Here is a 20,519-nt window from a genome sequence, read left to right as displayed (position 1 = left end):
GATAGCAGCCCTCAGGCCACCTCTGATCATGAGTGCTTTCCTCCTGGGACCTCACTACAGCAGCCCTTCCAATACTGATGAAACCTCTTCTTCCCTACAGCCAGCACACGTCACTCCAACCGCCATCACCCCTCCTATGCTCATACCCATCTCATTCTTGTTAGCTCTTGACTTTTCTCCTTTCTGTCAGTAACAGATTGTCTCCAGCCTTTACAGATCATACCATGTGCCCTTTGGTGATCCTCCGGGGCCCTCAGGACCTGCACTCTCAGGAATATATGGCCTCCTCAGCCAGGCTTGGAGACTAGGCATATGCCATCCTCTTGAGAGGTCCACTGAAGACAAGGGAGATGCAAAGTGGGCTGAGTGAACCTGAGTCGCAGTTCTCTCCTTCTCACTGCTAAGGTGTCAGCTCCAGTAGGAAATGCTCTTTAAGAGATGGGTTACTGTGCTGAGTGACCCTGGAGATGTGCTTTAAACCCTCATAGCCTCAATTTCCTCCTAAATAAAATAGGTGGTTTAAGGGTTCAGTGAGTTACCAAAAGTAAAGCACTCGGCCAGTGCTTGGCACAGGGTAAGTACTCAACAGACGGCAGATCTTTTGTTAAACTGCTCTGCTTTGCCTAGCCCCGTGGTTGGCAAAATGCGGCTCTTGAGCCACATGTGGCTCTTTGGCCCCTTGAGTGTGGCTCTTCCACAAAATACCATGGCCTGGGCAATTCTATTCTGAAGAAGTGACATTAGGAGAAGTTTAAGTTTAAAAATTTTGACTCTAAAAAGAAATTTCAATCATTGTACTGTTGATATTTGGCTCTGTTGACTAATGAGTTTGCCGACCACTGGCCTAGCTCTCAAAGCACTGCCACAATTATAAGTTACAACCTGAATCTGGAATAGAGACTGTCAGAACCTGGGGTGGAGGTGGGAAGCAAAAAAAAAAAAAAACAAAAAAAAAAAACCCACAATGCTGCTCAAGCTAAGTACCCTCATTTTCTGAATGAACAGCAGATACTGCCTTTCAGCAGTCAATATCCAGCTTTACAAAGGCAGCAGATAAATGTTAACTAAAGGATACTACAGTTACCACAGGGAGTATCTATGAGGATTATCGATGGCCAGGGAAGCCGATGGATAAGCCTTTTCCAGAGGCCCTGGATTTCCTAATGGTTCCTCCAAGCAAGAAATGTGAGCTCTGGCAGGGAATGAGCTTCCTTCTAGAAACTGGACATTTACAAATGTCTTATATAGAGGCCATTTGACAAATGTCTCCATCTAGACAAATGGGAGTGCTGTCAATCCCAGGAAGGACCCCTCAGTGTCAAGTGTCAATGCCAGCCTCTGAAGTGCCAGGAAACACACGATTTCTGGCCACTAAAGGGAAGGCACTTGCTTAAAATGAGGAAGGTGGGGTGGGAAATGAAGGAAGAAAAGGAGGAAGGGGGAAAGGTGGGAGCTGGAGTTTGAGCTATAGGCTAGCTGAGCAGCCTGGCAAATCTGAGGAGAGTTTTTGTCATCTTCTTGGCCACCAGAACCAGAAGAGGCTGTGGGTAGAGACAGGGAGGTGGAGGGAGCCTCGCTGTCATTAATGCCCTTTGGGTTTGTGGCTTTTTACTTTCATATTTTATTATCGGTTGACTAGACAGACACAGGAGCCTTTTCGGGCAGGGAAAGAAAGCTAGAGAACTATAAATGTTTTATTAGTTGCTGTTATTTTATCCAGGAAAATATTGGGAGAGAAGGTATTTGTAGAATTCTTACCCATTTCCTTCTCCTCTCAGTAAGCTAGTTCTTTTAAAGCCATTCGTGATGGCCATCACAGAGGGACTTCAGGGTATGGTTATTTTAATCAGGTGGGCGGATCCTGGCCTCTGCTTCCCAAAGTATAGCTGAGACATGCTCAGTGGCTCTTGTGGCACTTCCAACACCATCCTGTTTGCCACAAATGCTGCCCTTCCACTTGCCTCTCCTCAGGCAGGTCTGGCCCACTCTGCCCTGATATTAATCCTAATTACACTTCATTAAAAAATCCAGGGTCTGATTCAGCCCTCACTCTCATCAATTTCCTAACATTAGCAACACTCCTCCTCCTGAAAAGCATCCTCCTCTGATTTTATTCTTCAATAAAAGATAATAAAGAGGGAATATGCAAATTACCATCACTCTATTATAAATGTGGCTACACCCACAGCTGAGGCCAAGTTCCCATAAGGAGCCTTAACAAGCAATCAGCAGGGATCTGAGGCTATGCTGTCCCCTGCCCCCCTGGGGCTTGACAGGGGACCTCAGGCCACACCGCCCACCTGGCTGGGCTTGACAGGGGACCTCAAGGTGCGCTTCCCATCCTAGTGCTGGGCTAGGGGACCTCAGGCTGTGCCCCCCACCTGGTGGGGCTTGACAGAGGACTTCAGGGCTTGAATTGTGCACCCTCATCCGGCAGGGCTTAACAGGGTACCTCAAGGTGGGGTTCCCATCCTGGTGCTAGGCCGGGGGACCTGAGGCTGTGCCCTACCCCACCCTCCACCTGGCGGGGCTTGACGGAGGACCTCAAGGCACGCTCCCCCCCACCCCTGTCTGGGGAACCTCAGACCACGCCCCCCACCCTGGCACCAGGTCAGGGGACCTGAGGCCATGCCCCCTGCCCGGCAGGGCTTGACAAGGGTGGGACTGGCCGGGTCTGGATCTAGCCCAATGTGGGGAGGCCAGCCGGGTCTGGGTCTCACGTGATTTTGAGGTGCATGTGGGTGGGCAGGGACTTGACTCTGGGTCCCGTGGTGAGGAATGTTTTCATGTACATTTTACTAATTTTCTTTCATCTCTGACACTTCTATTATAGAGAAAGGACAAATAGCAATATTAAATTATTTCCTCTAATTAATCCCTTTTTAATGTGCATGAATTTCGTGCACCGGATCACTAGTTCTTCAATAAAAGACTATTCACTGAGCAGCTGTGGAAGGTCAGTCCTCATGCAGGAGCTGAGTAGAGTGGTGAGGGAGGGGTGGAGAAAGTGCAGCCCCAGCCCTGGGGTCACTCATATGGCCTCTGATATGTCTGGCCCACCAGACACTGAATACAGATCTGTTGAAATCAACAATAATTCTTTCGATTCCCAACATCAATTTGGCACCTTGCACTTGGTCAGAGCTTGGTAACTCTTTCACAAATAGGTCATTCAGAAAAATCTCTAAACAAGTGAACCAGACATCACAGCATTCAGGCGGTGATGGAGGGAAGTGCAGGAAGATCCTCCGAGGCACTGGCCTGAGTATTAGAACACTCAGGACCATGGCAGGCAGTGTCATCACAGGCAAAAGCAGCCCCACGATGGCCTAAGATCCAGGCAAACTTGACTTCAGTCTCAAAGTGACAGAGGAGACTGAGATCAATGATCCTCAGATTCTCGACAGTAAGGTTTTGGCTCAAATACATACAAATGTCAGTCTCTGCATATCACATATACCCATTATCCTGATTTATTATTTTTTGAGATTACATTTTCTAGATTTATTTGGAAATGAAAAGGGGGAAAAGATTATCTTTAGAAGGATATATAACATATACAGCACAGGGAAAACAGTAAATAATATTTTAGTAACTATGTATGGTATCTTATGGGTGTGAGATTTATTGGGATGATCACTTAGCAAATTATATAATGTCTAATCACTGGGGTATATATCTAAAACTAACATAACACTGAATATCAACTAAAATTGATTACAAAAAAGAGTAATTATCCAGAAAGAAGGTCAAAGAGATAAAAAAAAAATATGAATGAGATGAACAGATCAGGAAGATAGGCTAAAACACTAACATATGTTTATGTTTCATATGGAGACAAGGATTAGAATAGAGACACTTGAGAAATAACAGCTTAAAACTTTAGGGATGAGATAAAGACATGTTCAAAACCAGGCCCTGAGAAAGTTTATCACCAAAAGACCTCACTAAATGAAATTCTAAATGATGTACTTCAGTCGGAAGTAAAGTGATCCCAGATGGAAGGTCAGAGATAAAGGAGGCATACTTAGTTTTGGTCACATCTTTTTCCTTTCCTAAACTCAGAAACAGACTTTATAGTGCTGTGTACTTTTCTATTGGAGCAAGCAAAAACAGAACCTTAATGTGGAACTTGTTTATATATGTGCAGACCCAATGGCAGAAAGTTGCATCTTATCCTTCAAAGGGAAACTGTGAAGCAACAGAGAGACTCCTTGACCACTGAGGATTCCTGGACAACACAGTTTATCTTCAAGAAAGAAGAAAGGTTTTCAACATATGGTGCAGGAGCAACTGGACATCCACGTGCAAAAAAAGTGGATCTAGACACAGACCTTATACCCTTTGCAAAAATTAATTTAAAATGAATCATACATATAAATGTAAAATGCAAAACTATAAAACTTCTAGAAGTTAACAGAGGAGAAAATCTGCATGACCTTCAGTTTGGTAACAATTTTTTAGATACAATATTAAAGGCTCAATACATGAAAGAAAGAATTAATTTGGACTTCATTAAAATTAAAAACTTCTGCTCTGTGAAAGACACTATTAAGAGAATAAGTTTTCACAGACTAGGAGAAAACATTTGCAAAGAAAGCACTGAGGCCTTCCTTTTCTCTGATCCCAGTGATACAGTGAACCCTGGCCCTGGGAGAGGAGGGAGAGAAGGGGTCGTTGTTTTACGAAGTGGGCTCAGGTCACATATATATGCTGTCCGGACAATCTCATGGATTTTTCAGAAGGACTAGATAAAAACTGTTCTTTAGCTCTACAGCAGGTCCATGTGCTCCTGGGAGAAGTGCCCCTCAAGCTGTGATGCCACCTCCACATCTCGGGTAGGGTAGTGAGGTACTAGGGAAGTCCACCCTTTGGTGGTTTCTACACTCCAGCCTCAAACCCTGAGGTCTGACCCATTTGAGTCTGCTAACTGGTTAGCCATCTGACACCACACCATCAGGGAAATGTCAAGGCATACAAAATGCTAAACCACTGCTTTTTCAAGCACTTCTTGAAGTCATTACCATGAAGTCATCTATTCCTCCTAGGAGACTAAAGAAGGGTAGACAATGTAACATATGTGGATAGCACCTCCTTAATTATGCCATGTTTTGCTTTGACAGTGATGATTTTCTGTGATTGGCTATCAATGAATATCAACAATAGCAGATATTAATAAAACAAATAATTATATTAAAATCTAACTCTCTTTCATGAGTGTACACATACACACAAAAGACATTCGGTGCCAGCTGTTATATCTCTGGGCAGCAGAATTATAGTGAGTTTTAGCTTCTTAAATTTTTCAAAGACAAATTACTCATATAACCACAAAATGGAATATGCATTTAAATACAGTGTGCACATACTCAGTACCCAGCATACTGGAGTTTTAACTTCAGTGTTTCCAACTCTTTTCTAGTTGCAACCCTCAGGCTTGTTAAAATCCTTAGTGGTTTTCATTTCCTGTTGTTTTTATTTTTAAAAGAAAATGAAGCTGGTGAAGGACTTTCCAGAACAATGAGAACTATGGGGGTGCTGTGAGCCTCAGGGGAGCATGAATGCTCCTGAAGGTGCTAGCAAGAGTCTGAAGTGTTAGGTGGTCATAGAAACTAGCAAGAGATGAAGGGATTCAGAGGGCCTCGAGCATCAAGGAAGCAGCCTGACTGTTCTCGTCTTCCTGCCCTAAATTTAGCTGTGAGTACAGGACACACTTGAGTGTCCTGGATAGGAAACTGGTTAAGAGGCCGGGTAAATGACAGAGCCAACTGCAGGCTCTGCTGCACTTACAGATGGGGGCAGGATGGAGTGTGGCCCAGTGACTAACACTAAACGCATATGCAACATACGACCTGAGTTACAGATCAGAAATCAAACAACTGAAACTTGGGATGAGGATGATCTTTTATTAGCCAAAACCAGGCAGCAAGGTGTATTTTTAATAACCACCCTTTTCCTTGGGGTTCTATTGCAGGATGCAGTCAGGCTGAGCCTCACTCAGTCTGTAAAGGTCATGGAGGGGACCCGGCTTGTTCCTCAGGTCAGGAGCTGGCCCTGTGAACTTCATCAGTTAGTGAAATACACACAAGCAGCTTCAGACAGGACTGCCTGCTGTGACAGGATGTCAAGGGCCTGCTGGAAGACTGAGGAGGTTCTGGTCACAGACAAGGGACAGGAGAGAGAAGACCAAGGTTCGAAATAAGGGGGATGGGAGGGGAAGAGCTTGGGAAAATGGAAAAGGAGTAGGGGGTTAAGAATATGCAAATCCCAATGTCATCATCATTTGTGGATTAGATCCAAAGAAGACAGAAGAAAAAACTCTAGCTACAGCCTTTGCTTGTGAGAGGTAGAAATGCACTAACTATTGTGACAATAGGTTTTCAAACAGACCAGAGCTTAGGTATCCAAGTCAGCAGACCTCTTGCAGTGGTCACCATGGGAGGGCTTATGTTTATTACAAAATATCAGACATCGGCCTTGAGAGCTGGTAGCCAGGGCATCTTTCTAAGGTTGATAAATCCTCTGAAAGATTTGATTTTTTCAAGCAGGCTTAAGTCCTAGGAGGTAAGTTGTAGAATAAGGGGTGTGATCAGGCTATGTAACGGGGTTTCTGGACCCCCAAAAAGAAAAAGATATCTTTTTGGACCTGATGAATGGCAACCAGGCCTGTTCTCTCAGGAGTGGAGTAAAATGGCTCCAAAGGCACATCCGCCCAAGGTAAGTTCCTTGGGCAGGGACTCTTGTCATGTATCTGTGTCCAGCACAGGCCTGGAGGGTGATAGGCCTTCCTGAGTCAGTGCCTGAGTGACTCAGCCTAGCAGAAAAAATGCACAGCTTCCCAAGTCTCTACCTCCCCTAGCAAATATTGAAGTGACTTCTGTGTCTAGAGATGTGGATGGAGGAGGAAGATTGAGGTTCCTTATCCATGAGTCAAGCTTTGTGCCTCTGCCACAGAAGCCAGACCAAAATTCATTCTTTATAGTTGCTCTCGATTTTATTTCATTAGCATTGCTCATAGTGCCATTCCTCATGAGCTTAACCCACAACAGTGTCCCCTACACTGTGCTGTGTGCATGTTGTTTAAAGGTATTTCTTGAAAGACTTTTGTGATATAAGTTTGGGAACCAAAACATGTCACATTTCCTTTCCTTGAAGATTCAGGATGACACCAGTCTGTTAAAGGCTCTGAAAAGTCCTACAGTAAGAAAAGCTGTTTCTTGGTGAATCCCAAACTAAAACAAGTACCTTTACTGAGGAACTTATCAAAAGTCATTTATATATCCATCTCAAAAGAAGGAATGAGAGTCTCACTGTCTCCTCACGTCAGCCATAGAGCCCTATTTTTTGGTGTACTACCTCTTCAATTTCACCAAACATCATGGTTTTGTTGAACATAATCTGAGCAATACTGACTCAGAATGTCTTGGACTTGTGACTTGAGAGCATTGGATCACAAATGTGCTTGCTCTTTCCTCTTCCACACAATTCTCACCCCTCCACTCCCTCACTTCCCCACTCTGAGACTCAAGTACACTTACATTATCGCTCAGATCTGCCTATTCCCTTGCTGTTCTATGGGAATGTATGTCCCCCATCATCAATGGAAATTTCACTGGGGCAAAAGCCATGTCATGTTTCTTAGTTCGCACCTCCTATATCTTCCAGCATGTGCAGGGTTGTGCTAGGCACAGGGAGAGACTCAGAGGACTGAACTAAACCAAGTTGCTTTTAAGCATCAGTTAAGAAAAAAGGCCACAGAGCTATGAAGGCAAAGATGATTCCTCAAAGAAACTGCCTGTTTCCCCATGACATTATTTTTAGCTATCATTTATTGAGGGTTTACTATGGTTGCTGGCTAAATTTATGTGATGCAACATTAATCTGCACAGCAACCCCAAAAGGTGGGGGCTACTATAATCCCTTAGGCTAGAAGGTAGAGATAGCATGAAGCCCACACAGTCCTAGGCCTGAAAAGACAGCAGACAACCTCACATTCCTCAGGAAAAGCTCTGGGCAGAGTCCAGCAGTGCTGCAGAGCCAGGCACACACAGATTTGGGGAAGGAGCTGTGTGGTCATCAGATTCAACCTTGTTCCAAATGTTGACTTTTCCTTTTAAGTTCAGTAGATGACTGGGTTCTGGACCCAAGAGGAGAAAGACACCAGCTTCAAGTTTCAGAGCTAGAAGCTAGCCCTTCCATCACCATGCCTAAGGGAAGTGGCAACCCCTAGTCACCTCAGCAGCCAGAGCAGGATGACTAGGGACTTCCTGATTCTCTTTGCTTTAACCCTAATGTGATAGCATGTGGGCATGGACACTGTGCCGGCAAGGCAAAGCTACTCACGTGCATCCACTCATTTCAGCCTCATGACAACCCTATGAGTTGTTGTTATCCTCAGTTGACAGACGATAAAACCACAGCTCAGAGATGTGATTTGCATGAAGCCACAATTAAGAAATGGCAGCTCATACACCAAGGTCCACACTCCTAACTGCTGAGCTCCACTGCCTCCATCTGATTTCCACTGAACATCATGGCACCCCAAGTGTTCCCCGGGGCTGGCCACCTGCTCGAGAGCTGCCTAGGCCTAGGTGGGCCCTTAGTTCAGCAATCCTATTAGAAGCCCCTAAGCATCCAGACCCCCACTCATCTCTCCACGGGGGCCTTCTGGAGGAGGCCTGGCCCAGACATTCCAAGAGCCTTGTGTTGCATACCCCCATCACCATACCTGCAATTGTCCGCCACCTGTAAGGGTCTGGGCCTCGTAGACAAGAAAACAATCCCTCCATAGCACCCTTTGGGTGAAAACTAGACAAGCAGGCCAATCTGGTTAACTGATTAATAAATATCCTCCAGGAAATGTTTCTTGACACCTTTTCATGGAATAGGTGGTCCTGCATCATCACCAAGTTTCTCTTACCTGGTCCTATCCCTGGACAGACACCTCCTTGGGATGGGGATAGGTCTTGTTTGGGCTTATACTCCAGTGCCAGACACATCACAACTCTTAGTGAGGACCTGATAAATGATGGTACTTCCCTCACATGCCTTGTATCTGGCCACGATCTTGATTAGGTCCTGAGCTACTTAGGGGCTGGTACCCTGGCTTCCTCCTCTTTTGATATCTTCCCCAAGCTCTCACAAGAGGCTGGCTGGCACCCAGGAGGTGTATCCAGCACAGATGAGCAGATGGCAGAGCCCCTCTCGCATCACTCACAAGGCTGGTTGCCCTTCACTGCACTTATCAAAGTCAGTAAACATCTGGGTTGGTTGGTTCTTTCTCCCAAATAAACTGTGAACTCCAAAACGCAGAGACCATTTCTGCCCCCAACATTCCTAAGCTCTCATACAGTCTAGCATGGTGCCTGGAACACATTAAGTACTCAATAAATATGGGAATGAATGGGAAAGGGTCTTCAATAAAGCAAAAGCAAATAGCAGAATAGAGATCTTGGTCACCTTTCCTTTTTCTTAAGGACCAAAACCGAAGTTCTGAGTGGGCAGATGCCCAGGACTTCCAAATATCCACATGCTCTAGCCTAAGGGGCTCAGAGTAGGTCACCTTCTGAGAACAGTGAGTGTGGGTGTGCAGCACTGTTCTAAGAAGCAGAATGAAGCCGTGTTTTTACTGGACGTGGCCCCAGAACTCAGCTCCTATCCCATCATCAGGACACAGGACATAAGCAACCACAGCAGTGACCAGACACAGAACTGCTAGCTCAGGATGTCTCTTGAGGTGCCAGTCATGCAGGCCCGGCAACATTTGGGGACTGGCTATTAGGCAATGGTCATGCCAGTGACTCACCACTGTGTGCAGACAAAAAAAATGGTTCAGATTCAGCTAACTATAGCTTTATGAAAGGTCTTGTTAAAACTTACTAGGTGTACCCGTTAACAATGCAGATTTTTTTTTCAGTAGATGGAGCTACACATATGTCGATATATATGCAATTTGATATGTACACTATTTTGTTGTATTGACAACAAGCTTCAAAACTTCATTATGTCAAATTTTCTGAAGGTATTAACATCATAGATATTTTTACGCTTAAAAATGTCTAATTTTGTGCTAAAAAAAAAGAGCATTTACGGTAAGTTTTAATTCATTACTTTATTTTAAAGAAAAGTGCTGCTGAAAGTTATCGTATATACTTCGGAAAGCTTATGGTGAACATTGCTCCATCTCAAGATACTTGTGAACACTGGTTTAAACGCTTTAAAAGTGATGATTTCAATGTGAAAGACAAAGAATGTCCAGGTCAATTTGAACCATGCTTTGATTGTAAAACGACCAGAATGGGCCAGGAGACACAGCAAAGTAACTTTGCTTCATGATAATGCACCCTCACACATTTCAAAACCCGTTAAAGACACGTTAAAAGATCTTGCCTGGGAAGTATTAACCCACCCGCCGTATTCACCAGACATCGCTCCTTCAGATTACCACTTGTTCTGATCGATGGCATATGCCCTTTCTGAGTAGCACTTCAAAATGTACAAAGAAGTGGAAAATTGGGTCTCAGAATGGTTTGCCTCAAAACAAGAAAAGTTCTATTGAGATGATATGCATTAATTACCTGAAATATAGGGGAAATGTATAGCTAGTGATGGACAATACTTTGAATAAAGCACTTTTGATGTTTCTCTTGAAATTATCGTGTTTTGATTACAAAATCTGCACTATTAACTGGTACACCTAGTAAATATGTACAAGGGGTTAACTTGACTAATATGAGAGTAAGGATTTGCTGTAAACTACTTTTCCAGCTCTAGTAACAGGTTGCCCTAGCTGTTCCCATTTCCCTATGTTACCACTACCAAACACCTATGGTAGCTGGGGACAGGTGTGACGGATGTGGGTGCAAACAGGATCAAGGTCTCTGGACGCCATGAGAACAGACCCGCTGACTGTGACCTCATAATCTGAGTTTTAGAGCCAGCCAGGCACAGACAAGGAAAATGTATAGGTTTGCTGTGCAGACACTAGTTGTCTCAGAGATGATGTAGCTGTGGTATCCCCCATCCCTTGCTCTGAAAACTAAAAAGAGGAAGCTTGATGGAAGAAATGAAACTGATGTTGTACTTGGCCTAATGACAGTGTCTATGAAAACTCCAGTGATAGGGGTACCATGGCATTTGGAAACCAGAAAACACAGGCTGGCTGTTTTGCACATCACGTCGGCTTTCCCATTATGGTCAAAGCCCCTTTGGCTCTCACGGCAGTCTGGAGTTGGTGGAGCAGAACTCTTGTATCCATCTGAGTTGTAAGGAAACAGGTCCAGGAGGTTAACTGGCTCACTCTAGGTCCTACAGCATGTAAGTGCCAAGCCAAAACTAGAAAATGTCCTCTGATTCATATCTAAGTGACTTCTGTGGTCTCTGCATGGCGGCCAGCATGTGCCACATAAATTCTGGACCTCTGTTTATCTCTATAGTGAGAAGGAAGAATCATGCCTAGTTCATGCTACCGGGCATGTCTCCTCCAAGAGTCTCCAATGTTCAGAATACTATTCTTAGCACTTTATTATAGGTTTGAAAAGTTTTAAAATAAAAGAAACAAACAAAAAAGCTGTCAGAACTGCCAGTGGTGTCACAGTTGATTTGGGTACTCGCCTGTCAGGTACTCCAGGACAGCGGCCATGTACACGGGCGCCCCCACTCCAATCCTGTACTTGGGGTGGCCTTTCTTGATGTACCGCAGCATCCGCCCCACAGGGAAGATGACTCCTGCCTTGGCGGACCTGGAGGTTTTGGTGGACTTCTTCTTCCCGCCTCGGCTTGACATGGCGGTGGTCCTGGAGCTGGATCAGTAAGCACACTGGGGAAGCAAGGGGACACCGTCAGGATCATTGGGACAGCGCCATTTCCCTCTCCCCTTATACTCTGGCCCCTGGGAGAAACAGGTCCTGCCAGCAGCAGCCCTCCGAGCCCTGTTGATACTCCATACTGAGGTGCTGCAGCCCCTGAAGAGAGAATGGCTTAGCTTTTTACATTTTATACCATGACATCAATTTTATCAGCCCCTTCCATTTAAAGTGACTGTTCTTAAGTGTCTTGCTTTTATGCAGCATGATATCAAAGAAAACGGGAATTCTTGACTGTGTTTTACACACTTGTTTAATAATTGCGTTCTCATATACTGGAGGCCAGAACTAATAAATTTGCTGAAGTCTTCATAAAAGAAAACAAAAACAATGTCAGCGGTCCTGGAATGAAGCTTTAAAGCCAGTGATTTATGGTCTTTGATGAAAGCAGCATCTGTACCTTACAATCCTTAATCTGTGAGAGGCAGGGCAGCTCATAGGAGTTCAGTGGGTGGCCACATTGGAGTAAAGAGGCCCTTGGACACTTCCCGTCTGCTGAACAGGCCTGCCCTTAGAAAAGTGTTTTTCCTTCCCTGCTCCTCCCATTCCCATCCAAAATGACACTCAGTCCAGAGGATGTCCCCTCCTCAACACCTCTTTGGGGTCCTCTCCTCTCCACCCCAACTATGACTAGATCCAGGTCATCACTATCTTAACTGAATGATCACAAATGTCTCCGGAAAAGGTCTCCCACCACTGGCCCCCTTTCCTGTAATCCACCTCCTTCCATGGACAGGGTTATCATTAAACACACAAGTCTGAATATATCATAACCCTGGTCTTAAAGTGTTCACTGGCTGCCAAATTTGCAAGATAAAAATCGGGACCCTTGGCCTGTCAAGCAACGCCCTAAAATCTAGGCCTGGCACACCCATCCAGCTTTACTTTGTGCTTCTTGTGGTTGTGTGTAGTCCCCCCAAATGCCTTCCTCTGCAGTAGTTGTGCTTTGGCTAGGATCTCCTCCATCCTTCATACTTGCTTTCTGCCCTCTGCCAACCCTTCCCCGAGTACTCTAATTCAGATGCTCCACCCTCTAGGCTCTCATGTGCTTCATGCATGATGGGGACATACCCCCATCTCTCCCATCATACTGCAAGTTCTTGAATCTGCCCATGACTGTGCTCCTAGAGTAGCACCACACAGTAAAGTCTGAAATGCTTGCTAAAAGCATTCAGGTCACCATGCATTCTCTTCAGGACCTATGCTAGGGAATGGAGATAGCTGTGCACAACACAGTGTGGTCCCTGTTCTCGCAGAGCAGGTGGGGGAGAGAGACAAAAACCCTACAGTCATTTAAATGGTAGTGGTGAAAGGCCAGCGCAGGGTGCTAGGAGAGGCTGTGATGAGGCCTTTGCCTATTTAGGGGCACCAGGCAAGCTTTTCCTAGAGGACATTTACTAGTATGCTCTGACCATTGAACCAAATGGGCAGGTCTCCCACTTACTGGTAAACTGAGGTTAGGTTTCAGGAGAGGCCTGTAGTCAGTGATGATTAATGCAACTCAGCCCGTTCTTATTGGTGCTTCCCTCTGAATCTAGCCAAGAGTGGTTACATCACGCTGGGCAGTTTGGCTCAGTTGTTAAGAGCGTTGGCCCTCAGACCAAAGGGTTTAAGGTTCAATTTCAGTCAAGGGGCATGTATTATGGTTGTGGGCTTGATCCCAGGCCCTGGTAGGAGGCAACCAATCAATATGTCTCTTGCACATCAATGTTTCTCTCTCTCCCCCTCTTCCCTTCACTTTTCTCTATATATAAAAAGAAAAAGAAAAATCAATGGAAAGAATATCCTCGGGTGAGGATTTTTAAAGAGTCATTACATCATCCACATGCTGGTAACTCACAGGCCTCCATGCCTCCAGCCCAGTGCATATCTGGCTGTTGAGTCCCAGAGCTCTGTTCTGATTGCCTGTGGCAAGGGCTCACTTGGAAGTGCCATAGGTGCCTTCAACTCTTCTCAAGAGTTTCTCAGCTTCATCACTGGCAACATCATGCATCAAGCTACCAAAAGAGAGTCAGCCTGGCCCCACTTCTCTGCTCACCTCCCAGCACCCAATCATTAGCCAAACTCTGCTGAGCCCACCTCTGGAACTTTCTAAACCTCTTTACCCCACCCCCACCTTGATTCAGCTCTCTTACTTACCTACTTCCCCAGCACCAGTCTGGTCCCATAAACACTAGAGGATTCTGGCCCACTTTGCTAGTTCTTCATTGCCTAAGCCAGCCACAAACAGCATTCTTCAACTGCTTCCGCAGCACTGCTTCCTGCCACCCTGCCTGGATTCAGATGCCCCAGGCTGCCCCTGACTTCCTGACCTGTGATGCTGTGCCCAGAATGTCTTTATAGATGCTGTTACTGCTGCTTGTTCTCCTGCCAACCAAACTGTGCCCACATGAACCCTCTTCTTGGACCTGGCCATGGACTGGAACTGCTATCTGCTTCATGTTCCCACAGTACATATCCTGGCACAGATCTGTGTGCCTCCCTCCCCAACGTTACCTAATTGCAAGCTACTTGATGGCAGGCACTGTAGCTAATTCATCTCTGGTTCTCTGGGTCCCAGGAAAGATCTAAAAATTCATGGACCCTCAAGTGCCACTCTGCTCAATGAAGATCTTCAGGTCTCATTTGAGTCCAGTTCTCTCTGATAAAGCAGATCTAAGTCTTTATTCCTTCCCCAAGGGAGGCTATCCTGCAAGATTCTATTGCTCATCCCTCCCCATAATCTTTTTGCAATTCTAACTATAGATCCCCAAGCTGCAGCCACAGCTATGCTAATTCTAAGCCATGCAGCCTCATGACATCCAGCTATATTGGGGAATATCAACTTGTAACTTGCAGTCTCCAGATAAACCCATGAATGTGCAGGCCCATCCTGCTCTTCAGAGGGGAAGGAAATATGGGAAGCTATGGCCAGGATCCAATGTGGGGATAGTGGCTGATGAGCACTGAGGTTAGTAACCCAAATTCCAAAATCAGACTGATCTGGTTCAAGTCATGGCTCTGCTCTTCACAGCCTGTGTCCTCGGGCACATGATATAGCCCCTGAGTCTATTTCCTCATCAGTCAAGTAGAAATGATGATAGAATAGACGTCAAAGAGTTGAATAAGAGCATGCATATCCTATATAATAAAAGGGTAATATGCAAATTGACCCTAACGGCAGAACCACCAGAATGACCGCTCAACCAGTCACTATGAGGCACACTGACCAGCAGGCTCGAATGCCAGATGGTGAACAGGGAACCGGGGGGTGGGGAGTGGCAGAGGATGGGACCAGCTTCAGGTAGCCAGAGAAGATGGCCCAAATTGCAAGCCAGCCCTAGGGAACATACCTGTGCATGAATTTCGTGCTCGGGCCTCTAGTAAGAATATAAGAAAATTAAATACAAGGTAAAGGCCTGACACCCACTGAGTGCTCAGTAAAGTTAATAAAAATGACAACAATGTGCATAAGATGCAAAAAGACCACCATCTTGAAGAACTGGCATTGGATATTTGTACTGATGAGGGCAGCACTAGCTGCCAATAATAAGCCCCTATAGCTTATTTTTTACTCATGAAAAGTCCCAAGTGGGTTTCCATGACTGGCCAATGCTTCTCCACAGGATCCACACTCCCACTAATTCATGGATCCACACTCCCACTAATCCATCACAATTCCCATGGTTACCATGGAAGGAAAAAGGCCATGGAGGAAAACACATGGAGGTTTTCAGGGCCCAGACCTGGACATGAGGCATACTACTTCTAACCATGATCCGTCACCTAGTACTTGATCACATGGCCAAGAGAAGTTGAGAAATGTCCTCTACCTATTTACTCAGAAGAGAACAGGAAACAGCCTGTCACATGACAAACCAACTTGAAAGCTGACCCTAAATCCAAGTCTGGATGACCAACCAAAGCCTGCTGGGCCCTGTTTGACCCATGACCTGCACCCAGCCTCTTCTGAGAAATGGATAGTTCTCATCATAGAAAAAGTAACTTCTGATGCACTCAGCTTCTCTTCAGGGGACAGACGGTGCTCACAGGAGAAACACCAACACTCTCTTATCAACAGACAAAGCTGTGTCCTTCCTTCCTGGACTCATCGTCCAGGACACCTCATTCAGTGAACTAGAAGCCCTTACCCCTGCAAAGGGCCCCACATGCTCTGAAGGTAAGAAAAGATATTCAGGCAACCTTAGCATCCATACATCACGTTATGTTCATATACATTAGCTTGGCTACCTTTTTTACTGTTATCAGGTCAGGAAATGAAGACTCTGCGGTTGATCCTGCAGGGGTCTCTGTGGTATTTATCTCTGCAGCTCCTCTAACTATAAATCAATCACGACAGACAGGAAGCTTGTTTGCAGAAACCCAAAGTTTACTCAAGAGATACACTGTTGGAGAGGGGCTATACAGAGGGATGAGCCAGGCTTGAGGGAGATGCAAGTCTCTGGAAAACATGATCTGTTCTCATTGCACAGACTAATTAGAAGCCTGGCTGTGAGGACCCATGAGTAAGATGGACATGAAAACCCCAAGCCCTCTACTACTGAGGAGGGCAAAGGGCCATCCTACCTACCACACCACTCCACTCTACTCCTCCCCAACAGGGCCCCCTAACAGGCTTCTCACTCCATGGCAAACCACCCTCACTCCCACCTAGTGTTTGGTACATGCTCAGCCTGGAACGCTCTCTCCGCCTTCTGCCTGGGACTATCCTACTCCATGGTTCCCAAACCTTCTCTGCTAATGCAGACCTATCAAGGATCTTTCTCTTCTACATTCCTGCCTTGTCCCCCAATCAGAGTCTAGTTTGGGGCAGCCCATACCCAGCTCCAGCCTTGCACACAAGGCCCTGCTTGCGTCCTTCCCTATTGCTAGCAACCAGGGCTCCACCAGGCTGGGTTGCTCCCAGTTTTCTCAGTGGACATCCCTGCTGTAGCCCCTGAACCCAGATAAAAAGCCCATATAATACCCCTAGGCCTGCCACCATTCTTTAAAATGTTCAATTGCTTTCTCAATCTTATGTAAAGTACTCTGCAAATACAGTCTCAGGCCTTCCTTCCACCCTAATTGCCCCTCTAGATCCAATTTATATAAACATTCTAAAACCAACTACTACCTCACCCTCAACACTTATTACCCTGTATCATCGCTGCCTATTTCCTTACCTTTTGTCAGCTCTGCTCATGACTGTATCTCTGCCAGCTACCTGGAAGGCTCTCAAATGCTGGCTGAATGTTTGTTGATTTGTTGGCATTTACTGTGGAGGAGGCTCTTAACAAACATGAGAGTAGCATTTCCAAAGGTCACCTGACTCAAAGATATGGAAGTGGGACACCGACTGGGGACCTTCTCTAGGACCAGTCATGTACACATATCTGGCTAATCCCTGTGGGATCCCAGGCTCTGGAAATCCGGGGATCTTGTGGAACTACTTTGGGGATTCCCCAGGAAAGGAACACAATTGTCCTGATGCCTGAGGTGGGAGCCATGCAGAAGCCTTCCACTCCCTGACAATTCTATGGCCCCAATGACCTCTCTTCTTGCCCCTGGACCAGCTCATTAACACAGAGTAGAGGATACTATTTATCTTCCTCATATCTATAAGAGACTGACCTCTGTTAAAGATGCAGCAGGGAAAAAACCTTAGATAGGGCACTCACAAAACCACTGAAATGATCAGTCATGAAGTATTTTATTATCTAAGCAATGAATTCATGCATATTGATCCTGAATGAATATTATAACTGCTCGGGAGCTGTTAGTCAGACATCCCTATCTTCAGTACCTGAGGATAAAGGAATCTGAGCTATCAGTGCTCAAGTCACTGTGGCTGAGGGAAGATTGCCCCATCCTTTCCATGCAGCTGGACAAATGCCCATGTGTCCACATGCATTTATCACCTTCCCATCAACTCCATTCACAAAGGCTAACCTGAGATACTTAATTCTGAAGTATAGGACATTAATCCTATTGATAGCATTCTCTTGTTTACTCCTATCACATCAAATGGTTAACAATGTTGCTGCTGTCATATCCCCAGAGGCCTGTGGATACACTACACAAGCATCATTCACAGAACTGGGGTTCACAAGCTATGCTCTGATTGGTTCAGAACAGGGACCTGTTCTGGTACTCTAGCCAATCAGAAAGAACATCTTTTTCCATTTATAAAACACTACATCATAAAGTGAGCCCACTGGTTGGTGACCACTGTTCTAGACAACTCGCAAATTTTAACAAAATGTGAACTATCCCTTCCTCATATTGAAGGGATATGCCTCAAACTACCTTCACTTACTTAACTCCTTATGTCCTTTTTTTTATTTCATGTCCTTTTTATTTATTTATTTTTATTTTATTAATATGGTCTCACATAATTGTCCTTATCCCCCCATTCCCATCCCAACCCCCTCCCTACATATGCCCCCACAACCCTGTTGTCCATGGCCACTGGCTAGGCCCATATGCATGCACACAAGTCCTTTGGTTGATCTCTTCCTCTTACCCCCACCCTCCCCTACTTTCCCTCTGAGGTTTGAGTCTGTAGAAATGATGAGAGAATAGACCTCAAGAGTAGACCTCGCTGCTTCTCTTTCTCTGGGTCTGTTTTTGGAAATAATGAACAACATAAACTGATGAACCTTTTGTCCTTTTTAATACCTTCATCACCATACAATGGGGACAGGTTAAAACAAAATGGAGAGATTTCCGACTACTAAAACGTTTTTTGGGGAAAATTTTAAAGTCTTGGCGGGACTTGTTTAAAGAAAAAAAAAACAGGTTTACAAATATGTAATTTATCAAATAGCCTCTTGTGCAAGATTGAGATGCCACTGCCCAACTTTGGTTAGTTGTGTACGGGGGTATTCACTCCAGTTGCAGCATGAGGTGTCCATTTCGGAGCCAATAACTCCTCTGGCCGCAGAGAGCAGTCTAAAGGTGGCCCGTAGTAGGTGGATTCTACCTAACAGAAGTGGAGCCTCCCACACAAACCTAAAGCTGTTCAAAATTCCCGAGGCCCTGGAGCAGAGAGCCCTGGAACAAAGCCCTGCCCTGCTCCCCTCCTTTAACGGTAAAACCTCAAACCACAAAGGTGGAAGAAAAAGAGAAGCTAGCAGGGGTGCCCCTCTAATTGTCTCTTCTTATAGGCTGTTTATTGAGTCATTAAAATCTTACAGGGACACCACGGTCTTTGTAATTAGCGAATTCAAAGTCTGCCTCAGCGGAAGCCTTTCGCTTTCAAACTCAGGAATCTTTTCCCTAACATCTTCTCTCTAAAAGAACCTTCCAAGCAGTCTATTCACAAGATCCTGGAGTGATTTGTGGCCCCTGCTGGAGTGGAGGTGGGGCGCACCATCCACACACCTGTTGTCAGGTGACCTGGCAGTAGCATCCTTAGAACTCGCCTGGAACTCCACCCCACCCCACCCCACCCCCAACGAGTCTCTTCCCTCCTGGCCTTCTCCACCAGGGGAGCCTGCAGCCTTCCGGAGGAGTTACCTTGAAAACTCCCAACCCAGAGCAAACAAAAGGCCCGGAGCCCAATCAGAACAGCGAGGAGGAGGAGGGGGTTCGTGGCCCCTTCTCAGGCCAGTCTCCGGACAGCCCTCTCCCTGCCCAGCCCGGCTCCAGCCCCGCGAGGGTCCTCCACCCGCCCCCACTCCACCCGCCCTCCCAGCAGGTAGAGCCAGCGCCTACCCCGCGGCTACCCAGTTCTCGGGCCCGACTTATTGTGCCGGGGCCGCAACTCGCGGGCCGGCGGGGCCTCGCCGGGTCCAACTCCGTGCACACCCGCTCCCGGGCGCCCAGGCCCAGGCCGGCCAGCCGGCGCCGCAGGGCCTCCCCCGGCCTCAGGCCGAGCCGCCCGCCCGCCGGCCCGAGGCAGCAGGGTCGCTGGGAAAGGGGCCCCGCTGTCTGCTCCGCACAAAAGCGCCGCGCGCGGGCAGGAGGACGCGGTGGTGAGGAGCTGGCTTCCGGGTTTGCTTTCTGAACAAAACCGAAGGGAATCCCGCGGGCCCGGGAAGGCGCCGTGCGCGCGAGCCCCCGGCGTGGGCCGCGCCGAGCCCCGGGGGCTGGAGCCGGACCCGCGCCCCCCGGAGCGCGCCGGGCCGGGCCGCTCCCGGACACCCGCGGCCGGACGGGCAGCCGGGAGCGGGGCGCGCGGCGAGGGCTCCGCGCGGCACTTACAGGCGGCTCGGCGGCGGCGGCGGCAGCAAGGTGTCCAGTCGGTGCCCTCGGGGCCGCTCGCGCCTTTTCTCTCCGCGCTCCTCGCCGGCCCGCCCGCCCCCTCGCTTCCCGCCCGCACGCCCCGCGCTCGCCCCCTCCGCCCGGCTCCGCTGCCGAGTGAACTGGAACCAGTCGCGGCGGCCCCAGGACTCCCACAATGCACAGCGCGCCGCTCGTCACATCCCATCCGGTCCGCGCGCGTCCGGCCGCCCCCCCTCCCGCGCCGCCCCGGCCGTGACCCCCGCCGCGCCGCCGCGCGCCGCGGCTCCCCGCGCTCTGCCGCCGGACGTCGGTCGGTCTGTCGGTCTGTCCCCGGCTGCACCGAAGGCCTGGAGCCCGGCCCTCCGCCCTCAGGCACCGCGCACCCACGCCGGATGCCGGACGCAGGTCCCCGGAGCAGAGACGCCCCGGCAGGAGCGCTTCTCCAGCGCG

General features: G+C 47.3%; 1 protein-coding gene across 4 annotated transcripts in view; it reads right to left on the bottom strand.

Moving 5' to 3' along the window:
* Positions 1 to 20,206, bottom strand: part of MACROH2A1 (macroH2A.1 histone) — a 67,888-nt gene extending 47,682 nt beyond the window's left edge. For 3 of the 4 annotated variants that reach the window (XM_084886691.1, XM_084886693.1, XM_084886692.1), the window contains exons 1-2: positions 20,049 to 20,205; positions 11,614 to 11,818 (exon numbers count right to left, since the gene is read on the bottom strand). In XM_084886691.1, coding sequence (XP_084742817.1) covers positions 11,614 to 11,785 — 172 coding nt within the window. In that variant the 5' untranslated portion in view covers positions 11,786 to 11,818; positions 20,049 to 20,205. Of the gene's footprint in view, positions 1 to 11,613; positions 11,819 to 20,048 lie in introns of all 4 variants that reach the window. The other variant, XM_084886694.1, reaches the window with a different exon arrangement.
* Between the last annotated feature and the right edge of the window lie 313 nt (positions 20,207 to 20,519).

This window comes from Pipistrellus hanaki (assembly GCF_964339955.1).
Source record: "Pipistrellus hanaki genome assembly, chromosome: 5".
In the NCBI taxonomy this organism is placed as follows: Eukaryota; Metazoa; Chordata; class Mammalia; order Chiroptera; family Vespertilionidae; genus Pipistrellus; species Pipistrellus hanaki.
This window is presented reverse-complemented; position numbering and strand designations above follow the sequence as displayed.